Consider the following 25784-nt stretch of genomic DNA (forward strand, 5'->3'; position numbering starts at 1 on the left):
GCCCCTGCAACTCATATCCCAGCACCGTCTCTGTGGCTAAGCAGAATCTTAGATATTCAAACTTTGCAATCGAAGATCATTTGAAAATGTGACTATGTATTTTTGCTGCTAGCCTTAAACAGGACCTTGGCAATCCAAAAGAATCAATGTCTCCCTTTCAGAAACTACCTAATGCCAGAGAATGAATGGGGTAGAGATGTGTGCACTGCAGTAAAGTTCCTTTCTGTTTTATTCTAACTACTTGGTAGGAAGAGAGGGAACATTTTTAAATAGTGACATGAATTGACAGGTGGAAGTCTCCATGCTCAAGTTACAGATCCAAATTTGGATACCATTAAGGTCGCTTTTTTCCTTTTTGTTTTGTTTTTTTTTTTAATAGATTAAGACATTGAGAAACTCATTTGAAAGACACAGCCCCCAAAAAAGTAGTAAACCCAGGTTTAAATCAGAAAAAGTTGAAAATTTTACAATTCAAAGTAGGTATATTTTTACTTACATGAATAAAAACCTCAAATAAGTACACATACACATTCATCCCAAGTCCAATTTGGCACACTGTAAAAGAGAGACATCTGGGAACTTGATTCCTAAGACATGACTTTACAGTATTGCTGCAAAATCAAGCACCCTTTTGAAGCTTTAGAGAACAGTTAAATCCCTAAAATATCATTCTGAGCCTCCTCTATTTTCACAAGGGAAATATGCTAACACTAATCTTGCTTCCAGCTACTGTTCCTTTGGCAACTAGCACAGTGTAAAAATAACAGATTCTTGATTTCTCCACCCTCCACTTGATAAACAGGTCTTTAAAAAAAAAAAATAACATTTCAAGTCACATTTTAGACCGAACATATCAATGTCCTAAATAAGAGTGTGTACTAAAATATACTTTTATTTTGCATGACTAAAATATTATGTTCCAAAGCATCGCCATCTTCTAACTGTATTATGAACAGAATGTATCTAAGGAAGTGTGAAAAACTGGATTAGAATGGTAAGGGGGCGGAAAGGAAAAAAAAAAAAAACATGTTTATAATCTGTTCCAATTCTCAGTTTAAAAAATTTCAATATAGAATTTGGTTAGACCAATGGTTTGAATACAGGACTTAGTTTGGGTCAAACTGCTAGACACAAATTAAAACCTTTAATGTTCAACCCTACCTTTCTGACAGCTTCAGTTCCTACAATCTAGGACGTCGGGGCTATGGTGCTGAGGTGCTTTCCACAACGAGTGATCTCTCTTTGGCTCTTAATGTCCAGATGCTACCACACAGACCATGCCATCTGCTGCAGGCGCTCTGCAGTGTGTGTAGCATGCCTCCCGTCCCTGTGCTTGCTCTCCTATGGACTTTCACAGAAAGTGAACAGAGATGGCTCTGTTGGGGTCACACCCTCTCTTCTCTGCAGATTATGTATGTTTCTAAGCTCAGTATGGATAGCTTGGAAATGGTTAATAATACAACGCAGTTAATCATTGGTGGAGAAGCTAAATTTCATGGCCTCACTACACATCTTAGCTAAGATAGGTTCAACCTCCATCTACCATCAGGGATAAGTCATCAGTTTGCCTACTATACTTTTGGGAAGAAAAAGAAGTGAAGACAGACCCTATCCATCCAAGTCAGTAACTTCAAAATTAAAAATATCAACTGACTTTTGCATACATGTTGCCCCAAAATAAGTGGAGTCATTCAAACATATTTGGAAAATTCAAACTCTTACTTCCTTCAAATAAGATAATTCAATTAGAAAATTAATGAGTATGATTAAAGAAATATAGAGAGTACCCTAGCTTGCTTGACTAGTAAGAATTATTACAAATTAAACAGTAAATCTCAAATTATGGGAAAATAAGATTTGTAGTTAGGTTCAGATTATCGAAGGAAGTTATTTAACAGCAATGAGTCTTTAAATTAATTGCTTCTGTTCCTTCCACTCATTCTTACCACATACAACTCTCCTAGGCTCTGTACATCATCTATGCTGTTAATCACTATTGTCCACTAACAAAAAAACAAAAACCTCACCCTTGCCAACATACAGGTATGAACTGGCCTTTCCTATCTGCTCTTAGTATGTCCTGCAAACATGTATCTTAGATTATACTTGCAGCAAGACCAACAACGGGTCTGTGAACTGTGAATGCAGTATCTGAGGGGTTGAATTTTGATAGAGCATTTAAAATAATAAATAGTTTGCCACATTTTTGTTAATTTTAATGTATGCAGAAGAGCAAGATAACATCCAAGTACTGCGTGGTCCAATTACAACAAACCTTTCCTTTAAATAAATAAATGTACTAACAGAAATACTTGTCATTATATTCATAAGTAAAGTAATATTTCAGCTGAATTGAAAGTTTATCCATCCTGCCGCACAATTACCTTACTGGCAGAGTGGAAATCTACAGACTCTAAATCAGGGCCTCTTAACCTCAGCACTACTGATATTTGTGATCAGAAATTCTTTGTTATGGGGGCTGTCTTCTTAACTAAAGGGTATTTAGCAGCGTCTCTGACCCCCTAGGTGGCAGCAGCACCCCCCTCACAGCTGTAACAACCAGACGAATCCCCTGTGCCATGCTTAGTTGTTCAGTGGTGTCCTACTCTTTGTGACCTCATGGACTATATAGACTGCCAGGCTCCTCTGTCCATGGGATTCTCCAGACAAGAATCCTGAAGTGGGTTGCCATGCCCCCTTCCAGGGGATCTTTCCAACCCTGGGATCGAACCCAGGTCTTCTGCATTGCAGGCGGCTTCTTTACCATCTGAGCCATCAGGGAAGCCCAAACATCATCAAACATCCCCTGTAGACCAAAATTCCCCTAGTTGAGCACCACTAGTCTAACCAACAGCAAGTCCTTAAATCTACAGTCAGTATAGGACAAGATCTTTGACCTACAGAAGCTGCCATGTTACATAAGAACTGAAACTAAAGAGAAAAGCATTAATTACTATTTCGTAAGGAATTATTTGCTTTCCTACACACCTGCTTCCTTTTATACAAATACTATCTCAGGGCATAGGAGCTCTAACCAACACATTTAGATGAGCCATTCACCAGCTTCCTCAGGTCTCCACCCTTCGCTTCCTTTGCAACAGCCCCACGGCTGACCCTTGCGCTCTTTGGTCCAACAACACGGCACTGTCAGGGGCGATGTTCTTAATTCAGAGTTGAGGTCCTCACACAGGCCTTCTCACTAGGACTCCTTGGACACCTCTTGCTTTTATGGACTTGCGGTTTCCACTGAAACAAGTTGTGCTGCATACTTCCTACTACGGCTGTAACTATGTGACCTCTCGGTTTCAGTTTGACAGTAATTTAATTTCATTGAAGGCTGAGCCCAGATACTGATTTTGCCTTAACACTTTAGAGGTGGCGTCTCATGAGACAGGCTGCAGGCAAGTCTTGCTCAGGGCACTTTTTGAAATTAGAAGCCAACAAACGTGTTTGACTTAGTCCCGCAGCCTACTTGAACATTGGCTACAGAGGTTCAAACAGTATGATTCTGAGAGGGAAAGACAGTTCTTCATGGACAGCAACAACTGAAGAAAAACATTTTCAGAATCAAAAATGTTTCTGCCCATCTGATAGGTGTTATGACAGGATGGCGATTAGGCAAAATAAATTCATCTATATAGTTATTGTTCACGGAAATTAAACATGACCTCAAATACTGCAGAAGTAAAACATGCCAGTTTGACGATGAAACTTAGGATCTCTCCACAGTCTTCCAGTTAGTCAGAAATGCTGAGAGACTCTTCCCTGCTATGTACATTATCACTGCTGTGCAGTTTAGAAATGCTTAACAGAACTAGAAGCACACAAATGCAAAATGGCTTGGTTCATTTAAAAAATATATGGTTGCTTTTAAAAGATTAATCCTACCCAGATTTTTAGCTTATACGGCTAAGAGACAATATATACTATAAAAGATACTTATAGACAGGGTTATTTTTCTTTAGGAAGAAAATTGGCCATATTTAAGATTTTACAGACAGCTTTTTAATAACTTTAAAGCTCTCACAACAGGGCTACTAACCATTCAAACTCAGTCTCTGAATTGGTAAAAGCTAATTTTTACATTTCTTTGATATCTATAGATAGAATAAAGGTGTTTGTTTTTCCCCTTGGAAAAAATTCTAATGAGGTTTAAGAGCCATGATAAGGAGGAAGTCATTATTACAGAATTAAATCATTTTCCTGTCACATTTATCTAGTAACACAAGCTTATTCTGATTCACTGAAAGCAAATTTAGATTTATAAGAAACACATCTTACAAGAGTTTAAAACCAGATTTCCTGAAACCATATCCTCACACATAAACAGCATTTTCCATCTAAAACACAACACAAACACCTGCGCACGTTTTCACACACACCCCCACTTTCACTTTCTCATCCATACTATTAAAAGAGTGAAAAAAAAAAACAGTTCATTTTTAGAAATCAGACACAATTGACAAAAGTCATTAGCATTGCATGTTGGTCCCGGGCACTGCTGCTTTCCAAATATTTTCTCTTTTTTCACTATCCCACTCTCATTTTCATGTTAGCAATTATGTCTTAATTTCAAATAATTATTTTCACTCTGTAAGCTAGACTATAACCTCTCCATTTTCTTTATAAATATAATAAGCCTCCTCACCACTAGCAACCAAACACAACCATGTTAGACAGGCATTAAAATATAAACCACCATTTCGGTTAACATAGAGATTTAAAATAATAACATACCATGGTCTCAATTACAGACAGCTTCACACTCACAAAGCTATTTCTTAAATAGTCTGTTTTGGAATACAGAGGAAGACAAGGAGATAATTTTTCAGTAAGCAGAACTCTAAGAAATTATTCACACCAGCTATAAGTCCTAAGTTTAAAGAAAAAAAAAAAACAACCATATAACAAACCAGTGAAACTTACTTGACAGTGACTCGATTTGATAAATCCTGTAGATCTCCAGGATGGAAAAGCTGGGCTTCTTTCAATCCAATCTGTTCACAAGCTTTCAAAAAAACGTTTATATTATCCTGTGAAAAGAAGTGGAAAGTGACTGCTTAGCTGAGCTCTCTCTCAGACAAAGGTTACCAATTTTTATGATATAACTTCCCAGCGTCAAAGTCCAATTACAGCCGAAAAAAAAAAAAAAAAGGAAGAAAGACCAATGCATTCACGTATTTAAAAAAAGTAATACTAATCTGTGGGCATGTACAGCCTTTCAGTTTTCCAGAGCATAAACGGCAGTGTTCTCTGATGCCAGGCATATGCCGTTCCTGTGATCTTTGTGACTGGCACGTTAAACATTACCTGTTAGAGGACAAGTGCCTGGCCACTGAGCAGTAATCTACACTTTGATGTCAGGTCTGCTCTGCAAACAAACGCCCTCTTCCCAGCTTTGCACGACAAGCTTCACCTCTCCTCTTTAAAAATAACTCCAGCTACTGACATTCACCCACCCAGAAACTGTTGGCAGGGAGGAAGGGAGAGGAGGAACATTCTGTTTCTATGATTACAAATTACAGAACGACTGTGGAATACCACACCTGGAATCTGGGTTTGGTTGCTGAGCCGGCTCTTGACAGACAGGGACACCGCACTCTAGGACCCAGGAGAAGCCCAGAGTTCATTGGCTGAGCCGCAGGGTCGAGGTGTGGTCCCTCCTCAGGGCCTGCACCTGCCTCGGGAGTTGCCTCCACAACCTGAAAATCTCGGTGGCCCTCCTATCTAATTTCAAAACTCAGATCCTCCATTCACAGACCCAGGCTTCTCGTTCACGTCAACGGCCGCACCCACACTAACAACAGGGACACACGCCGGTCGAGCAGAACTGGCTGGAGCTTCTGCCTGTACTCTGCGTGGAGAAAGAAAACCCTTGCTGGGGTTGAACATGGGCTGCGGCGATGGGACTCTCCACCTCGGATTTGTTAGGTTCTCGGACAGCAAGAGATTGGCCTCCTGAGACCCCGCTGCCCTCCCTGACAGGTGGTTATGAAGGACTGTCAGGGAGGCAGCTCCCATGAGGAGCTGCCACGTGGAGACAGACAGTTACTCTTTCCCATGTTGGGAAGGCAGGCCAGGATGGCAGAGGACAGGGCAATCATAGACAGGGGAATGGAGGACAGTGAAGATGCTCAATTCAATAGCTTCAATTCTTGAAGAGTGAGGGGATTCAGGAAAAGGGGAACAAACGTATGGCAGAGGAAAGCAGTGCTATTAGGGAACTCAGGGACAATATTAAAAAAGAATAAACACCTGTTTGTAATGGCAGGAAATTATTCTAGTGTATTATCAGGAAAAGGCAGCGTGAATGACCTAGCTGAAGGCTGCAATCCATGATTCATTTTAAATAAGAGGTCAAAGATTAAAGGAACTTAATTCAAAAGTTGAACAGCTCAATGGAAGGCATTCAATCTGACTTTGGCCGGGGCAGGGGGCGGGGCGGGGGGGGGGGGGGATGGGAATGGTATTAATAGTAATGTATTGGCAACATACCAAGGGGGCAAAAGTGATTATTATGTTACATTCACATAACTTTTAAAACCTATACAATCTAATTACCAAACAATTCAAATTAATGGTTCTAAAACTGATCCTCAGAGAAGCAGAAAAGAACAAACGATTTGCGGGGGGAGGGGGGGTGTTAGTTGCTCAGTCCTGTCTGACTCTTTGTGACCCTATGAACTATAGCCTGCCAGGCTCCTCTATCCATGGAATTCCCCAGACAAGAAAACTGGAGTGGGTAGCCATTCCCTTCTCCAGGGAAGCGCCCCAACCCAGGGATCAAACCCAGATCTGCTGCATTGCACGCAGATTCTTTACCATCTGAGTCACACAGGGAAGCCCCTACAGAAGTAAATCTCACTTCAAAAAAGAAAAATAATTCATTAGGAGTCTTCCCACAAATTCAATTTGCTTCTGAATGCTATAAAAAAAATAAGTTAAATTGGAAGTAAACGCATTGAGCTGACAGCCAAAACAATTCTTCACATATTTTATAAAAGCATAATAGCATTGTTTGACAAATATGTACAGAGTGATAAAAACAGATAAAGCCACACACACCTCAAAACCTTTCATCCAAGTATTTAGAAAGAAACCACTTAAAAACAAAAGGGACTATATTTCGTTGGAGACAAAGAAAAAACATACAATAAATATGATCAAATTCTGGTTCTAAGTAAAGCCTTTACATTAAAAAGCAGAATCTTTTAAATAATTCAGTGATGCTCAAGTTTTAAAAAAAAATTTTTTTTAATGAACAAAGTCTCAAATGGCCTATGCAGCAGGAACAGGTTGTAGGAAGATCAGAATTGTAACCTAAATCGTGCTTGCTGGACTGGAGCCCGCTGGTAATTTAGTTTTTGTAATTTCAAAGGACCTAGGCAGAGAGTTGCCTAAGGGGAGAGACAAAATTATTAAATAAAATTTTCATGTCTGTTGAAACATCAAGAAGCCACACCCAGCTCAACATATTAAGAGAAGGATTTAGTCATTATTTAGTGGAATCATTTTCCCTTGAAACTAGTAAATATAAATGCAAGTTAAAACAAAGGGCCAGCCGAAAACGAATCTTATCTCATTGAACTGGTAGCCAGCACAACAAGTTAGCTCTGCCACTCACCAGCTGTGTGGCTTTCTGAAACGTTAGTCAATCTTTCTGGCCCCATTCACTTCATCTGTGAAATGAGTGAGTTGTGGATCTGTAACCCACTACACCAAGGGTTTCCCAGGTGGCTTGGTGGTAAAAAAAAATCTTCCTGCCACTGCAGGAGATGTAGGAGAGATGAGCTTGATCCCTGGGTTAGGAAGATTCCCTGGAGAAGAGCATGGCAACCCACTCCAGTATTCTTGCCTGCTAAACCTCATGGACAGAGAAGCCTGGTATGCCACAGTTCACGGGGTCACAAAGACAGACATGACTGAACCACTGAGCATGAATCCAACCCATTACCAAGGAAAATACCTCTCTTGCAAGGGGAGGGAAGCCCAACTCTCCCCTAGCCCAACTGTGCACACAAATATCTCACAGCCTAACTTGCATAATGGAGAAGGCAATGGCACTTCCACTCCAATATTCTTGCCTTGAAAATCCCATGGACGAAGGAGCCTGGTAGGCTGCAGTCCATGAGGTCATTAACAGTTGGACACAACTGAGCGACTTCACTTTCACTTTTCACTTTCATGCATTGGAGAAGGAAATGGCAACCCACTCCAGTGTTCTTGCCTGGAGAACCCCAGGGATGGAGGAGCCTGGTAAGAGGCCATCTATGGGATGGCACAGAGTTGGACACGACTGAAGCGACTTAGTAGCAGCAGCAGCTTGCATAAAAATCTCAAATCAAAAGCCTAAACTAAATAACTGCAATTCCTACCCTATGAGGACCCAAAGTGGCTTCACAAAATTAGAAACAGATAAATGATCCCTGAAAATCTGCAACAGCCCCTTTCAGTTTAAAATTTTTCTATGACATAAATAAAACCAGACAGTATATAAACAGAAAAGGTTATTTTTCTGAAGATTTTCATATTCTCTTCAATCCCTTTTCCACCCCCTTCGTCTTGAATCAATTATAAGGGCAGTCATAACAGATGTTGGGTGAAGGGAATCCAGACAAATGACAGATTAATGAATTAGGAATGGTACTCACTAACAACTGAGGCAGGAGACGTACTCAGTCACTTCAGCTGTGTCTGACTCTTTGCAAGCTACAGACTGTAGTCCAATAGGCTCCTCTGTCCATGGGATTCTCCAGGCAAGAATACTGGCGAGGGTTGCCCTGCCCTCCTGCAGGGGATCTTCCTGAACCAGGAATTGAACCCATATCTCCTGCATCTCCTGCATTGCAGGCAGGTTCCTAACCCATTGAGCCACCTGGGAAGCCTGAGGCAGGCAAGATGATGAAGCTACAAAAATTTACCAAGATTGCTAGGTTTCTATGAGTCCACTGTAATACCTCTATCGGTTATCTACTGCTTCACAGCAGATTATCCTAAAATTTAGGAGCTTAAAACCACAGATATTTATGATTTCACATAGTTTCTGAAGGTCAGGAATTTGGGGGTGGCTTAAGTTGCTTCCCTGATGGCTCAAAAGGTAAATAATCCACCTGCCAATGAAGGAGACACAAGAGACATGGGTTCCATCCCTGGCTTGGAAAGATCCCTTGGAAGAGGGCATGGCAACCCACTTCAGTATTCTTGCCTGGAGAATCCCAGCAAGGACAGAGGAGCCTGGTGGGCTACAGTCCACAGGGTCACAAAGAGTCAGCATGACTGAGCGATTAAGTTGCATGGTTCTGGCTTGGAGGTCTATCATCAGGTTGAAGATAAGTTCAGCTGTGTAAATCAAGGCTGGATGTTAGCAGGAAGCCTCAGCTCTTAACCAAATGGAAAGCTCCACAGAGCTGCTTGACTGAGTGATCCCAGAGAAAGCCAAATGGAAGCTGCAGGCTTTCATGACTGAACTTCTTATACTTCAGAGCAGGTTACATCAGTTCAATTCAGTTGTTCAGTCGTTTCCGACTCTTTGTGACCCCATGGACTGCAGCACACCAGGCTTCCCTGTCCATCACCGACTCCTGGAGCTTGCTCAAACTCACGTCCATCAAGTCAGTGATGCCATCCAACCATTTCATCCTCTGTCGTCCCCATCTCTTCCTGCCTTCAATCTTTCCCAGCATCAGGATCTTTTCCAATGAGTCAGTTCTTCCCATCAGGTAGGCAAAGTATTGGAGATTCAGCTTTAGCATCAGTCCTTCCAATGAATATTCAGGGTTGATTTCCTTTAGAATGGACTGGTTGGATCTCCTTGCAGTACAAGGGACTCTCAAGAGTCTTTTCCAACACCACAGTTCAAAAGCATCCATTCTTCAGTGCTCAGCTTTCTTTATGGTCCAACTCTCACATCCATACATGATTACTGGAAAAACCATAGCTTAGACTAGATGGACCTTTGTCAGCAAAGTAACATCTCTGCTTTTTAATATGCTGCCTAGGTTACATAGGTCAGCCCTATTCAAGATAGGAAGGATTATACAAGGACATCAATAGCAGGTGGTGAGAATCACCAGAGACCATCTTGTGGATCTGATAACATAGTTCATGTTCTGGCCCCAAGATTCATGTTCCTCTCACATGCAAATACACCAACTCCCTCTCAAGGACCTAACAATTTTCATCCTTTGATAAGGTGACCTCAGAGTCTAGAATCTCATCATACAAATCAGATCCAGGTATGAAGGAGGCTCCTCAGGTGTAGTTCCTTCAAAAAAGCCCATGAATACAGTTCTCTCAACTTGAATGCCAAGAAACTAAAGCAACAAAGTTACTGCCCCACACACCCAACACACAATGGTGGAACAGGTGTAGGATAACCAGTAAACTCTCTAGTTCAGTGTGTGCCAAATTGAAAGGCACACTGATCCACAGAAATTCTGAAATCCTGCAAAGCATAGGTTGGCAGTCCTTCCTTAGAATTCAAGGCCGTGGAATATTTCCTTCATGGTTTTTTGCTTCACTCTCTGCACACTTCATTCCACCTTAAAAATTATCTTTCCCTTTCCTTGGAAAGTAGCTCATGTTTGCAGATAGGAATTTTCTGTCTGCTCCCTGACTATAGATGTTTGGGGGACCAAAGGTCCCTGTATTTTGTAACCCTTTGTCACTTTCTAAGTTTGTAAAGTTCCTGCAAATACAGTTCCATCAAAAATACCATATGTCTTCTGTGAATCTTATTGGACTTCGCTCCATTAGTCAAAAGCGCACAACCACAAATCCTTACAAAACAAGCCCTTTTCTACCTTAGTCTGCTGAGATGACTAAGGGACATCACCACTTAAGCTTCTTAGAAGTCCTACTGCTAGACTGGACAGATTTCCAAGGCTCCATATAGGATCTTTCTAAGATCTTAAAGGATTTAACAGCCACACTCTCTCAGCTTCACTTTTAGATTACCTTATTTTCCCACCAGTGTTCTGAATTTGATCTTTGCTGAAATTCGTTTCTCAATTTTTTCTGGAAAAAAAAATCATGATTTATAACATAAAAATCCTGATAATTCTCAAAACCAGCAATTACTGTGGCCCCTCACGTTTTTCATTCTACCCTCACTTTTTCTCTCACATTTTACTATAATCAGGAAGAGAAGGCCAGGCAGCACCTTAACACTCCACTTGGAAATCATTTCAGCTGAAGGACCTAGTTATTTAGGCACAATTTACAGATATAAGGGACTATCAGGTGAAAAACATTAGAACCACTTTAGAAGCTGGCTACGATACTCGTACAATAAAGCACACAGACAAGACATTAATCTGGAGTAGAAAGATAAACTGTTTTGAAGATGGTGAGTTTGAGATATCCATATCAAGATTCCCAGCTAATAGTAAATTGGGTTTGGAGGTCATGGGAAGTTTTGAGCTTAAAACATGGCTTGGGGAAATCAAGCACACATTAGTAGCAGCTGAAATTAAGGATATGAATGAGCCGTCTTAGGAAAAGCAAAGCTAATGAAGGATTCACAGTCAGACACCAATAGTTTTAAAACAGTTTAAAAAAGGCAAAAAAAAAAAAAAATAGCAATCAGAGAAATTAGAGGAAAAGCAGAAGTAAAGAGCACCACGGAAAAGAAGGGAAGAAAGGACTTCCCGAGCCATCCAGTGGTTAAAATTCTGTGCTTCCACTGCAGGGGGCATGGCTTCATACCTTGGCTAGGCAACTAAGATCCCACATGCTGTATACATGCAGCCAAGAAAAGAAAGGAAGAAAGAGTTTCAAGATGAAAGAGCCATATGGTCAAATGGAGCTACGAAAAGTTTCAACAAGGCAAGAATGAAAACTATCCAAAGACTCTGACCATCAAATGGAGGATCCTCAGTCAACATAAACTCCAGAAGTTTAAGGAGTAAATAAGTGAAACTGAAGATTAGCCTGATGCGAAGAATGGACTCATTTGAAAAGACTCTGATGCTGGGAAAGATTTAAGGTGGGAGCAGAAGGGGACAACAGAGGATGAGATGGTTGGATGGCATCACCAACTCAATGGATATGAGTCTGAGTAAACTCTGGGACTTGGTGATGGACAGGGAGGCTTGCTGTGCTTCGGTCCATGGGGTTGCAAAGAGTCGGACATGACTGAGCAACTGAATTGAAGATTAGCCATTTACTATAGAGCAAGAATCATCCAAAAATCTCCCCTTCTCAGTGCCAGCAGACAGTCTTGTCTTCAATTCAGGTTTCCCATCACCCCTTCCAAAGCTACCATCTCCCAACCATCCAATGCTCTGTTCCTGAAAGGAGATGAGTGGGAAAAGCAGTTCTCACGCTTCTTCTCCTGGACCCAAATGTAGGACCACATTCTACTTCCTCCCAGCATTTTCCAGGCTTAAACATGAACACAATTAGACATTTCTGTAGAGTCTATAGATTAGATCAAATCAAAGGAGATCAAACTCCTCTCTAACTCCATTATAAATCCTGAAAAGAGAGTTATGAGACAGTAACATGAGGCCAACATGAATTTTCTAACAGCAGATCCAAAGGTAACAAGGACTTTGTAACACTTCCCCTTAGAACCTTTCATCTCATTTTCCTTCAAAAAGCACTAATCCAGTAACATATTCTCATGTCATCTAAGGAGGTTCCCGTGTTCTTTTATCAGAGATAATGGCAACTGGGGAGCATATCAGGAGCCCAGAGTTGAATTAATCATATTTTAGCAAGTTCTTATCAGTCAATATTTTGCTATTTTACTGTTTTCCTCTTCATCCCATACCTCCACTCCTCACTACCGCTCCTTCCCATTAAAAGATAATTTCTCCCTAGGTACATACCCTAAAGAACTGATTTTCAAACAAGTACAGTATATGTACATACACATTGATAGCAGCACTAGTCACAAAAGTCAAAAGGTAGAAACAGCTAAAATGGCAATTAACAGATAGATGGATAAACAAATTGTGATCCATCCATACAATGGATTATTCAGACATTAAAAAAAAATAAAGTACTTACACATGCTATAGAGTGGGTGAACCTTCTTTAGTGCAGAATACTGCACTAAATAAACCACAGAAGCTAGAGACACAAAGATCACATGGCCCACTTATATGAGGTATCCAGAATTGACAGAGCCAAAACAGAACAGAGATAGAATATAGATTATTGGTTTCTGGAGGCAGAGAGGAGGGAGGGTGAAATGGAGAAAAAACAATCAAAAAGTAAGAGAGTAATGGAAAGTTTTGGTGTTTGTGCAACACTGTGAATGTACTAAATGCTACTGAATTGGTGGCATTTAAAATGATGATTTTATGTTATGGGAATTTCACCACCATAAGTAATGGTGTAAAAGGTGCTTCTACAAATTCTACCCAACACTCTGCAATGGCCTATGTGAGAAAAAATTCTAAAAAAAAATGTGGATACATGTATACATATTAACCGATTCACTTTGCTGTACAACTTAAACTAACTCAACATTGTAAACCAACTATACTCCAATAAAATTATAAAAATAAAATAAAAAGGTGTATTAGCATTTACATCTGAATTTTAGAATCAGCTTGTTAATTTTTGGCACTTGTTAACAATGCCAGAATGTTATCAGATACGTGCCAGTAATTAAGATGTTGTAACCATTGCTGGAAATTGAAATTTATTAATTCCAAAGTCTATGCTTTAGAATAACAGTCTCCTATCAGTCACGTCAGAATCACCAGAGAGGCAGGCAGAAAGTAATCCCTCAAGTTATGCTGTGCTAAGCCACCTACAGTCATGTCTGACTCTTTGTGACCCCATGAATGGTAGACCACCAGGCTCTCTGTTCATGGGATTCTCCAGGCAAGAATTCTGGAGTGGGCTGCCACTTCCTTCTCCAGGGGATCTTCCCAACCCAGGGATCAAACCCAGGTCTCCCACATTGCAGGCAGAGTCTTTACTGTCTGAGGCACCAGGGAACAGATTGAAGAGCTGGCCTAGACTGTAGATATTCAATATGAGGCCCACAAACCACAAGCCTTGGCATCACTTGGGAACCTGTTAGAAATGCAGAAATGTTGTATCTCCACCCCAGCTCTGAATCAGCTTCCATATTCTGAGACACTCCTCCAGGTGATCAGAGTCTTTGTAGACAAGTGTTCTGGCAAATAACAAGGAAGCAATTTCCAAATATGATCTAAAACAGAGTTTTTCCTTAGTGTGGACATGAATCACCTAGTGATTATAGAGATCACCATTAGACCGTCACCAAAGTGCCTGAATTCCATTTTTATGATACCCTAATCATGATCAAAATCATTTTAAAGCAACTCCCAAGAAGCACAGTGACAACAGTATGTCCAAATTTGCGTTTTAAGTATGGTTTCCATTAAGAAAGTAGTCAAAATTTCGGTCAGCTGGCCCGAGCTTTTTTAAATTGTTATGGAAAACTCATCCTCTAGTTTATGGCTTTGTTAATAAATGTAAGTGGTGAATTTATGTCTTTAACATCTAGGTAAATACACAGAGATCCAGCTTCCATACTTATTTGTAAAGAAAGTAAGCAGCTGGTGTTTTAAGTTCTCCTTGGGTCTTTACCTCTCTCCAATGACAACGGCTCAGTCATTTGCTGATAAGAAAGGAATTGAGGACAAGGAGAGCAGTAGTTTTGTCACATGTGAAAATAGGACCCAACCAGGAATGCTTAATAGGAACTGCCGAGGGACACTGAGGGCCCAGGAGATGATTTATGATAACTATGTCAGTAGCTTGGTGAATTGATTTTGCTCCAGCAGTGCTTGGAGGAACAGGAGCAAAGCCAGACTGGGAGGGACAGAACTGAGAGCTGGTAAGTTAGGGCTGCACCAGGTTAGAGGAATAGAGAGGGCTGAGTGCTTCAGTAAAAAAACTAGTTATTGAAATGCTTAACCTACTCGGGGTATGATCAACTACACAGGACCAATATAGGCTTTGCCAAACTGTGGCATGAATTAATTACAGTCCTGCATATTACCCAAACTAAATTTTACCTCAAAAATGAAGACTTACCCACTATATATATATATATAAAAAAAGATGGTGACATGGATGCTTAAGAAGTTCTGTCAGCAGCTCATACAAGTCAATACCAGAAAAAAAGAAAAAAAAAACACCTTAAAAACTGGAAAAAGTCCTTGTATTACTGTTTATCCTGCTCACAGCACCAACTGTCTTGCTATTCACACTGTGCCCACTGTTTGCAGAACCCAGGGTAGGTAAGGCAAGAGGTAAGAGGCTGGAAGAAAACTCAAGGAGTCGTAGGAACTGCAGACACATTTATTCTCTCCTGGCTGGCGCAGCAGCCACAGCACAGACACACTGTCTTCTCTCCTCTCAAGGTTGACCCAGCAGACACAGCCATAATTCAGCCACATGCAGCCTTAGTGTGGCCATACACAACCTAACCACAACACAGCCCACCAGGGCCTTCAGGAGAAGCTTATATATGTTTACAGACCAACAGTAGCCAGCAGCCAAGCAGGTACCTTGTGACACACATATGCAGTGCTATAAGTGATCTCAGCTGTTACATAACTTAACAAAATTATTTACAAACAGGGAGCAAGAGCGAGAGACCATGAGGCAAGAGAGCCTGACCATGCCATCTTGGCTAATTTGCTCTTTTGCTGCAGACCTAAACAGACATTTCTCTAGAGAAGACATGCAGATGGATAACAAACACATGAAAAGATGATCAACGTCACTCATTATTAGAAAAATGCAAATCAAAACTACAATGAGATATCAACTCACAATGGTCAGAAAGGCCATCATCAAAAAGTCTACAAACAAAAAATGCTGGAGAGGGTATGGAGAAAAGGGAACCCTCTTGCACTGTTGATGGGAATGTAAATTGATACAGCCACTATGGAAGATGGTATGGAGATTCTTTAAAAGTCTAGGAATAAAACCACCATGTGACCCAGCAATCCCACTCCTAGGCATGTGCCCTGAGGAAACCAAAATTGAAAAAGACACATGTATCTCAATGTTCACTGCAGCACTATTTACAGTAGAACATGGAAGCAACCTAGATGTTCATCAACAGATGAATGGATAAGAAAGCTGTGGGGTATGTATATACAATGGAAGGCTACTCAGTTATAAAAAGAAACACAGTTGAGTCAGTTCTAAGGAGGTGCATGAACCTAAAGCCCATTATACAGAATGAAGAAAGTCAGAAAGAGAAAAACAAATAACATATACTAACACATATGTATCGGAGAAGGCAATGGCACGCCACTCCAGTACTCTTGCCTAGAAATTCCCATGGATGGAGGAGCCTGGTGGGCTGCAGTCCATGGGGTCGCTACGAGTCGGACACGACTGAGCGACTTCCCTTTCACTTTTCACTTTCACGCATTGGAGAAGGAAATGGCAACCCACTCCAGTGTTTTTGCTTGGAGAATCCCAGGGACGGGGGAGCCTGGTGGGCTGCCGTCTATGGGGTCACACAGAGTCGGACACGACTGAAGTGACTTAGCAGCAGCAGCAGCAGCAGCAAACACATATGTATGGAATCTAGAAAGATGGTACTGAAGAAATTATTTGCAGGGCAGCAATGGAGACAGAAATAGAAAACAGACTTATGGACATAGGGTGGGAGGGAAGGAAGGAGGGGGTGGGATGTAAGGAGAGAATAATATCGAAACTTACACTACCTTATATAAAATAGACAGCTAATGGGAATTTGCTGTATGACTCAGCGAACTCAAACCAGGGCTCTGGAACAACCTAGAGGGGTGGGATGGGGAGGAAGGTGGGAGGGAGGCTCAAGAGGGAGGAGACATATGTATACTTATGGCTGATTCATGCTTATGTTTGGCAGAAACCAACACAATTCTGTAATGCAAGTATCCTTCAATTAAAAACTAAAGACATTCAGATTTATTTAAAAAAAAAATAAAGTTCTGTCAGGGAACAGACTGGTAGCTGCCAGAGGTGGAGAGTAGAGAGACAAAATGGGAATAGAAGAAAACAGATCTGTCTGAAAGTTATCCATGTTGCATGTTTCAAGCAAAACAAGTAATTGCTTACAGAACTCTGTCATAATGATGCTAAAACACAGATTTTATAAATCAATAAGGCACATTTAATGGAGGAAAATGACACAGTAACACTTTAGAGGCTGCTGGGGAATTGGTGTTCCTTCACTGCAGCTGCCCCCACCCCCTTCAGGGACTCTCTTACAGGTGATGTGTCTGGATCATCAGCCCTTGTTTAAGTCTCGCCAGCTTCAGGGACTCCCTGCTTTGTTAGGCTGACTCACTTTTAGTCATTTCTATGTCAAAAAAGCCCAAAGACTTCCTTGCTGTAATTGTAAAATATTGATCCTAACTCTGCCTACATAATGCAATATAAATTTCATCTTTCTTCCCCACAAGAGCCCTTGAGCTCTCCTGCGTCATAGACTCTACATGGTCCCCCCAACTCATATCTTCTTATTAAATATCCCTGGTTTCCTCAACATCTCTGGTCCCTCACGTGACATTTTTCAATTCTCTTATTATCCCAACTGGCCCTTCACTAATAGCTTATTTCCCCAATAACCTCAAGTTCTCATGAAAAGAAGCTTACAACATGTTATTGTTCCCATTTTACACATGGTGAAATTGAGGCTTAAGAGGCATGTGACTTGCCTAGCTCATCTAGTAAGTGGTAGAGCTGAGATTCAAATCAAGCAGTTTAACTTAAGTCCATGCTCTTAACCACTGTATTAAGTTCCCACTAATGTTGTGACAAATTACCATAATTTAATGGCTTAAAACAAGACAAGTCTATGATTTAACAATAGCAGAGGCTAGAAATTCAAAATCCGTCTCACTGGACTAAAATCAACATGTCAGCAGGGCTGTGTTCCTTCTAGAAGCTCTGGGAGAAAATTATTTTCTTTTCCTTTCTGAATGAAGCCCACTTCCTCCATCTTCAAAACCAGAAGCATTGGGCTTAGACTCTTCCACGACCGTCTATCTGGTTCTCACTCCACATTCCACTTAAAGGAGCCTGGTGACTACACTGCTCCCCCCACCCCCGACTAATCCGGGCTCCTCTCCTGCAACCCTAATTTCACCCTAACCGCACCTCGTCTTGCAGTATATTCACAGATGCAATGGACTGGACTGGGAACACCTTTGGGAGCTGGCCCGCCTACAACTACCGTGCCTCCTTAAGGACACGTTCCTGTGTGCTTTGTCCTCCCTTCTTAGCATGAGGCATCTGCAACTCAAAACGAGACTCCAAGTGTGGTTAATTATGCCAGAAGCCATCACTGGAAAGGTCATTAATAACAGTCATCTGGTAAAATGAGGATAACGGTGATTGCGAGGATGGGGTAAGGAAGCAGACGGAGTATTGGCACAGTTTCTCGCACTGAGGAGGCGATCAGTGAATAGAGAGAAATTATCCAATTTCCCTTGCTACAGGCCACGGCTACTTTGGATTGTGGCATCGATAGTATACTGTCAGCTAACCGAGATCATGGGAGTTCAGTGAAGATGCCCTGGAGAAGGAAATGGCAATCCACTCCAGTATTCTTTCCTAAAGAACTCCATGGACAGAGGAGTCTGGCAGGTTAGAGTCCACAGGGTCGCAAAAGAGTCAGACACGACTTAGTGACTGAACAGGAACAAAACTGAGATCACGTTGTGTTGGCCGAGAAGTTCATTCAGGTTTTTCCATACGATCTTACTGAAAGACCAGAACAAACTTTCTGGCCAACCCAATACAATGGCAACAGCCAGCTGACAACGACATCACAGTTCACAGGAAGGTGATCTGTGAATTTTAACAGATCAGGAGGCTAGTCTAATTTAGAATAAAAATGAGGTGGATACAAAGAATCTGAATTGAAAATCATGTGACACTATTAGTGAGGTGTCATGGATAAAAGCATAAAAAGGGTGATTCTGTGTGTAGATAAAATAAAACCACTGGATTTATTATTTTTTTCCAACTAAAATAGTTTAAATGTATTCCTGATAAAATATCCTTTTGGAAACTGAGACCCATCTGAATTGTTTTCAGTTTTAGATTTTGATACCCAGTACATGATCTATGCCTTATTGCTCCAACATCTATAAACTAAATAAATTGCCCATGTTTTCATCCCACATTTTTTTCAAAAATAAAAATAGGGCAAGTATAAGCTCCAAGGCAAGCTGCCAGAAACCTCTGTCCGTGTTTATGTGGATTTACATCCTGGTCCTTTAAAATTGAGCATTTTTTCTCAACTATTTAAGATTTTGCCTACAGATATTATTATCTTGTCTGCTTTTCCATCAACTCTACCGAGGCCAGAACAATAGACACACTGCAGGAATTAAGACAGATATCTGAAAGGAAAAGGATGGTAATATGAATAAGCAAAACATAAATGAGTAAAATAGGCATAATATCAAGGAGATGGCAAAAGAGAAGAAGAAAACCAGAGACTCTTATCCTGTCTACAGGATACCCCATATAAAGGTTGCCTTGGGGAAATGTAAGCCTCCTGTTACCAGATTCATTGAAAAACCAGAGACTGAGGATTTTATCTAAAATCTGAAGGTATGCAAATGTTGGTTTAAATTTTTAAAACAAGCAGAAACTGTGAAAGTCAAACAAAACCCATCATAGGATATTTCATGACCTCTAGTGAGTCTCCTGGACCCCCTCCCATGGGACCAGTTCAGTGACCTGTTACTTTAGAACATTTATTTATGGTGGACAAGGCTGGCTTCTAGTGATGATCTTCCTTCTTGTTAAATAATCACAAACCATCCCTTTAGTCATCTTTTCTATGATGTTGTTAGGGAATATTTGTAGCTGTGTCCCAAGTTCCTAGAACAGTACCTGGCACAGAGTAGGTGTTCAGTAAGTATTTTTAGGAAAGGAGGGATAGTCATGGGCCTAACCCCCATCAAGTAACTAATGCCCTGATGCCAGTCTTACACCTGGGTTCCAGTTCTTATCATTGTCATTTGCTCTTCCCTTTCCAATTTCTATGTTTAAAAGGTGCCTAAAGAGAAATGTTCAAAGTGTTTTGTATCTGAATAAAACTGTCTTGTATGACATAATCTTACTCTAAATCAATTTTTTTTTAACTCTACAAGTTAATTACAGTGTTGCTTTAGGAATTCTAATTCATTAATGTTTTGAAAAAAGTTGCCCTCAAGGCTGAAAGTTGGCACATAAATGTTCATCTTAGATTTAAAAACAAGACAGTTTTGGAACTCTAGGGAAGTGTTCCTAAACTTGTGCCAATGCCATGACTAAGAGATTATGGCTAGAAAGAAAACCGGAGTTTCCTGTCTTATAGAGCTGCATCATTATGACAGCACTGTAACCAACTTCAATGTTGACACTAAGTTTCTAAGTTTCTACTCTTTGTGATACTTATCTTCAACTAGGAGTTGGAGAGAAGTAAGGTGACATGGTGAAAGAGGAGAGTGAAAAGGTTGGTTTGAAGCTCAACATTCAGAAAACGAAGATCCTGGCATCTGGTCCCATCACTTCATGGGAAATAGATGGAAAAACAGTGGAAACAGTGTCAGACTTTGTTTTTTTGGGCTCCAAAATCACTGCAGATGCTGATTGCAGCCATGAAATTAAAAGACGCTTGCTCCTTGGAAGGAAAGTTATGACCAACCTTGATAGTATATTAAAAAGCAGAGACATTACTTTGCCAACCAAGGTCCGTCTAGTCAAGGCTATGGTTTTTCCCGTGGTCATGTATGGTTGTGAGAGTTGGACTGTGAAGAAGGCTGATCGCCGAAGAATCGATGCTTTTGAACTGTGGTGTTGGAGAAGACTCTTGAGAGTCCCTTATACTGCAAGGAGATCCAACCAGTCCATTCTAAAGGAGATCAATCCTGGATGTTCATTGGAGGGACTGATGCTAAAGCTGAAACTGCAATACTTTGGCCACCTCATGCGACGAGTTGACTCACTGGAAAAGACTCTGATGCTGGGAAAGGTTGGGGGCGGGAGGAGAAGGGGACGACGGAGAATGAGATGGCTGGATGGCATCACCGACTCTGTGGACATGAGTTTGAGTGTACTCCGGGAGTTGGTGATGGACAGGGAGGCCTGGCGTGCTGTGATTCATGGGGTCGCGGAGAGTCGGACACGACTGAGCGACTGAACTGAACTGAACTGAAGGTGACATGGAAACTTAAGGAAATCTCCTAAAAATATTTTATAACTAACTCAAAATCATCACTGACTTAATTACATGCCATTTACATGGAGGTATGAAGGCATCTGGATAAAAAGTGAAAAATGTGAAAGTGTGAGTCTCTTAGTCGTGTCCGACTCTTTGCAACCCCATGGGCTGTGTAGCTCACCAGGCTCCTCTGTCCATGCGATTCTACAGGCAAGAATACTGGAGTGGGTAGCCATTCCCTTCTCTGGGGGATCTTCCTGATCCAGGGATCTAACCCATGTCTCCTTCATTGCAGAGAGATGCTTGAGCCACCCAGGAAGCCGCAAGGCATTTGGATATTTAATATCTAATATTTGTTACCTTGAAGACATCCAATACAATCAGTCTGTTTCCTCAGATCTGATAATTGGATAACCTCAAACCATTTCAAAATACCAATGGTGATCCAGAGAAATTCCAGTAAAAGATACACTAGAAAAAAATATTTACATTAAAATACAACCACAGAAAATATCATTTTAAAGGCACAAAGTGATCTTATTTTCAGTAAATAGCTAACATTTATGCTATGATTTCTTACACAAGCGTAACAGTAAAATCAGAGAAGGCAATGGCAAGCCACTCCAGTACTCTTGCTTGGAAAATCCCATGGATGGAGGAGCCTGGTAAGCTGCAGTCCGTGGGGTCGCTAAGGGTCGGACACGACTGAGCAGCTTCACTTTCACTTTTCACTTTCACACATTGGAGAAGGAAATGGCAACCCACTCCAGTGTTCTTGCCTGGAGAATCCCAGGGACGGGGGAGCCTGGTGGGCTTCCGTCTATGGGATCACACAGAGTCGGACACGACTGAAGTGACTTAGCAGCAGCAGCAACAGTAAAATAAAAATGGTAACACTATAGTAGGCTTCTGTCTTTCTTGAGAAGTAAGAAAAAGTACTTTATGTTTGTGTTATTGGTGTTTTCGGAGAAGGCAATGGCAAGCCACTCCAGTACTCTTGCCTAGAAAATCCCATGGATGGAGGAGCCTGGTGGGCTGCAGTCTGTGGGGTCGCTAAGGGTCAGACACGACTGAGCGACTTCACTTTCACTTTTCACTTTCACACATTGGAGAAGGAGGTGGCAACCCACTCCGGTGTTCTTGCCTGGAGAATCCCAGGGACGGGGAAGCCTGGTGGGCTTCCGTCTATGGGGTCACACAGAGTCGGACACGACTGAAGTGACTTAGCAGCAGCAGCAGCATTGGTGTTTTGTTTTTAAAGAAAATAGTGAGGCTGGCCTGCTAGTAAAATACGAACAGTTTAAATATTGGTGTTTGAGACATAATCACACAGCTTGGAACAGCAGTTCAACTTCCCTTTGAAATAAAAACATATTTTTAAAGTAGATTTAATCATGAGACTACAACTGAGCAGTTTTAGTCAAGTTTATTGATATAGTTTAACCTTCACTGTCTCTATTAGGAAATGAAAGAAAAAATCTTTTAACTCAATAAAACCCCAAGGTCTGATCCAACATATATGCAGTTGTTCCAATACAGTAACAGGCAAGAAACAGCAATTCATAGAAACATCTAGCCTTCGTTATTCATCAACTGTGTAAAAACTAAGAGTGGAGGGAAGAGTTAAGGTTATAGGAGGGGACCCTCTTGTTTACCCTTATCCATTTAAAGATGGGGATCATGGCAATTAGAATTAGCTCAGCATGAATGCTGCTCTTATTGGCTAAACAATCAGATTGGCAAGGATGATTGAATCAAGAAGACTTTGCTTAGTGGAAGCCTTTCCCAAATTCACTAGGTGGAAGATCTCCTTTAATAAGTCTACAAAATCAGTAATAAAATTCAAGACCAGAAAATTGACACTACTGATATTACCATGAAATGGTTATTTTAAACTGGCTTCCCTGGTGGCTCAGACAGTAAAGGATCCACCTGCATCTCAGGAGACCTGGGTTCAATCCCTGGGTTGGGACTATCCCCTGGAGAAAGGAACAGCTACCCACCCCAGTACTCTGGCCTGGAGAATTCCAAGGACAGAGGAGCCTGGCAAGCTGCAGTCCATGGGGTTGAAAAGAGCTGGACACGACTGAGCAACTTTCCCTCTCACACCATCCTCCCCTCTCTTCCCATGCTGCAGCTTTTTATCAGTGTTTTGCATATATCAACATCCAAATATTTTCACCAATGCTCCTTATTACCAACTAGAGAGAGATTCCCTCTGAGATGTAAATTGGGTTTGACCTAGTACAGAGCAACCCTCAATAACCGTCTTTCAAGCAGGGCATATATTTATACTGGCTACTCATCCAAGTCACATTCTAATATGCCTTGCATACTTTCTCTTTACCCATACAAAATGTATTCCTCCTGCTTACCCAGAAAAGTACCACACTTGAATGAAAATAGTAATTATATTTGTACTTTTTCCATTATTTCAACTTGGAAAAGAAAGGAAACAGAAGAAAGCTTTTTTCTCCTGAAAATACTCTGTCTTGAGATCTCACATTTTGGTCTTATTTGCAGAAAGAGCTCACAAACTCAGAGCCTCACAAGCCTCCTCTCTCTCAATTCTTGGGCTTATTTTACTAAAAATTATTTTCAATGGGATAAATATAGTAGTCATTGCTTGAGAGTAATTTTTAGAAAAGTACATGATAAAACCTGGATAAGAATATTTAAATTTTACAGCTGATTCCTCAGGTGAATTTTATATTATAGCTGGAAGAGGATAACTAGATGTTGCAATAGTGACTTTGGCACAGACTAAGCTGTACTACTTTGCTGACACCCAGGTACAGGTGAGTGAAGATGAACAAATCAGGACTGATGTTACACAGGTATAAGAACAACGACCACTAATAACCTTCCAATAAATGGCGGTAGAACAGACCCACAGATTCGTCTTATTGCTTAAAATAACCATTATGAAGGCAGGAGAAAATGACACATCTAATAGCTTAAGCTAGCTGGCATCTTTGCTCATTTGCTGTATACTATGGCATTTCTAAATGAGGAGACAATTTTCCCCAGCCTCTATAGTCAATCTTACACATTTCTACTCTTCAAGGAACTCAAAAGAATAACCCTTTAGAGCAAAGATGTCCAAACAGAGCCCATATTTTTCAGGTAAGCCTAAATATACTGAGCATTTCTCTGCTAAGTCCACTGATGGACAGAAACATTCAAACAAGCAAATGATTCATAGTAAAATTCTCTAGGATACTATTGCTTTCAAACAGAAACCTCAACTGAAATGGCAAGTGTGAGATCAATTCAATCTACAGTCAACCAAAACACTAGTCCATGTAAAAAGGGTAGAGTTTACTTTCTTGATTCTTTAGCTCAGAGGTTCTCAACCAGGATAAATTTACCCTATGGGGTTACTGGCAATGTCAGGAGTCATTTTTAATTGTCATAATTGGGGGGTGGAGGGCACAGTGATGCTGCTCAACATTCTACAATGAACAGGACAGATGCCTACAACAAAGAACTGCCCAGCCCCAAATGTCAATAGTGCCAAGGCTGAGAAACCTTGCTTTAGAAAACACTAACAAACCATTAGGGGTCCAAGATGACTATAAGTCTTATGGTTAATAACTTGCTTGATGTTTTCTTCACATATTGTATTTCATGCACACTAATGCAACCCATAGTAAGATATTATTCTGGTTCAATGGCTCTTTTCACTGTCAGAATATCTTACCTGTTTTTCAGGGTTTTGTTTTGAGGTGGAGTTTTTAATTCTCAAAGTTTTTGTTTTGAGTTTCAATGATTTGAATACACCCACATTTAACACCAGCTAACTTTTCGGAAGGCTGAAACTCTGGGGTTAGAATTTTTAGCATGGCTTTGTAAAGAGCAAAGAGAATTTATTTTTTTTTCAATATTTCTTAATCACTCATTTTATTAGTATTTATATCAAAACTACCTTCAAAATGATTTTAAAAGCTATTGAACAAAATGTTGGGAAAAAAATTTAAATGATTATAAAAGCAAAAAAATTTAACAGAGACATGTAGTCCTATGAAACCATTACTGTCATGCTTGAAATTTGACTATTTTTTTTTAATTGGAGGCTAATTATTTTACAATATTATATTGGTTGGTTTTACCATACATTGACATGAATCTGCCCCGGGTGTACATGAGTTCCCCCTCCCGAACCCCCCTCCCACCTCCCTCCTCCCCTTATTCTCCCTCTGGGTCATCCCTGCACACCATCCCCGAGCATCCTGTAACATGCATCGACCCTGAACTGGAGATTCGTTTCACATATGATAATATACATGTTTCAATGCCATTCTCCCAAACCATCCCACCCTCACCCTCTCCCACAGAGTCCCAAAGACTGTTCTATACATCTGTGTCTCTTTTGCTATCTTGTATACAGGGTTATCATTTGCATCTTTCTAAATTCCATATATATGCGTTAGCATACTGTATTGGTGTTTTTCTTTCTGGCTTACTTCACTCTGTATAATAGGCTCTAGTTTCATCCACCTCATTAGAACTGATTCAAATACATTCTTTTTAACGGCTCAGTAATACTCCATTGTGTATATGTACCACAGCTTTCTTATCCATTCGTCTGTAGATGGACATCTAGGTTGCTTCCATGTCCTGGCTA

The 25784-nt window shown here is 40.7% G+C and overlaps 1 protein-coding gene across 14 annotated transcripts in view; it reads right to left on the reverse strand.

Moving 5' to 3' along the window:
- LMO7 (LIM domain 7) overlaps positions 1-25784 on the reverse strand; it is a 228959-nt gene that overhangs the window by 103413 nt on the left and 99762 nt on the right. For 11 of the 14 annotated variants that reach the window (XM_055426480.2, XM_055426483.2, XM_055426473.2 and 8 more), the window contains exon 4: positions 4927-5033. In XM_055426480.2, the coding sequence (XP_055282455.2) occupies positions 4927-5033 (107 nt within the window). Of the gene's footprint in view, positions 1-4926; positions 5034-5546; positions 5650-25784 lie in introns of those variants that run through there. The other 3 variants (XM_088842672.1, XM_055426477.2, XM_055426481.2) reach the window with 3 other exon arrangements.

Source organism: Moschus berezovskii, chromosome 13 (assembly GCF_049115385.1).
Source record: "Moschus berezovskii isolate FMDL1 chromosome 13, NW_MosBer_1.0, whole genome shotgun sequence".
Classification (NCBI taxonomy): domain Eukaryota; kingdom Metazoa; phylum Chordata; class Mammalia; order Artiodactyla; family Moschidae; genus Moschus; species Moschus berezovskii.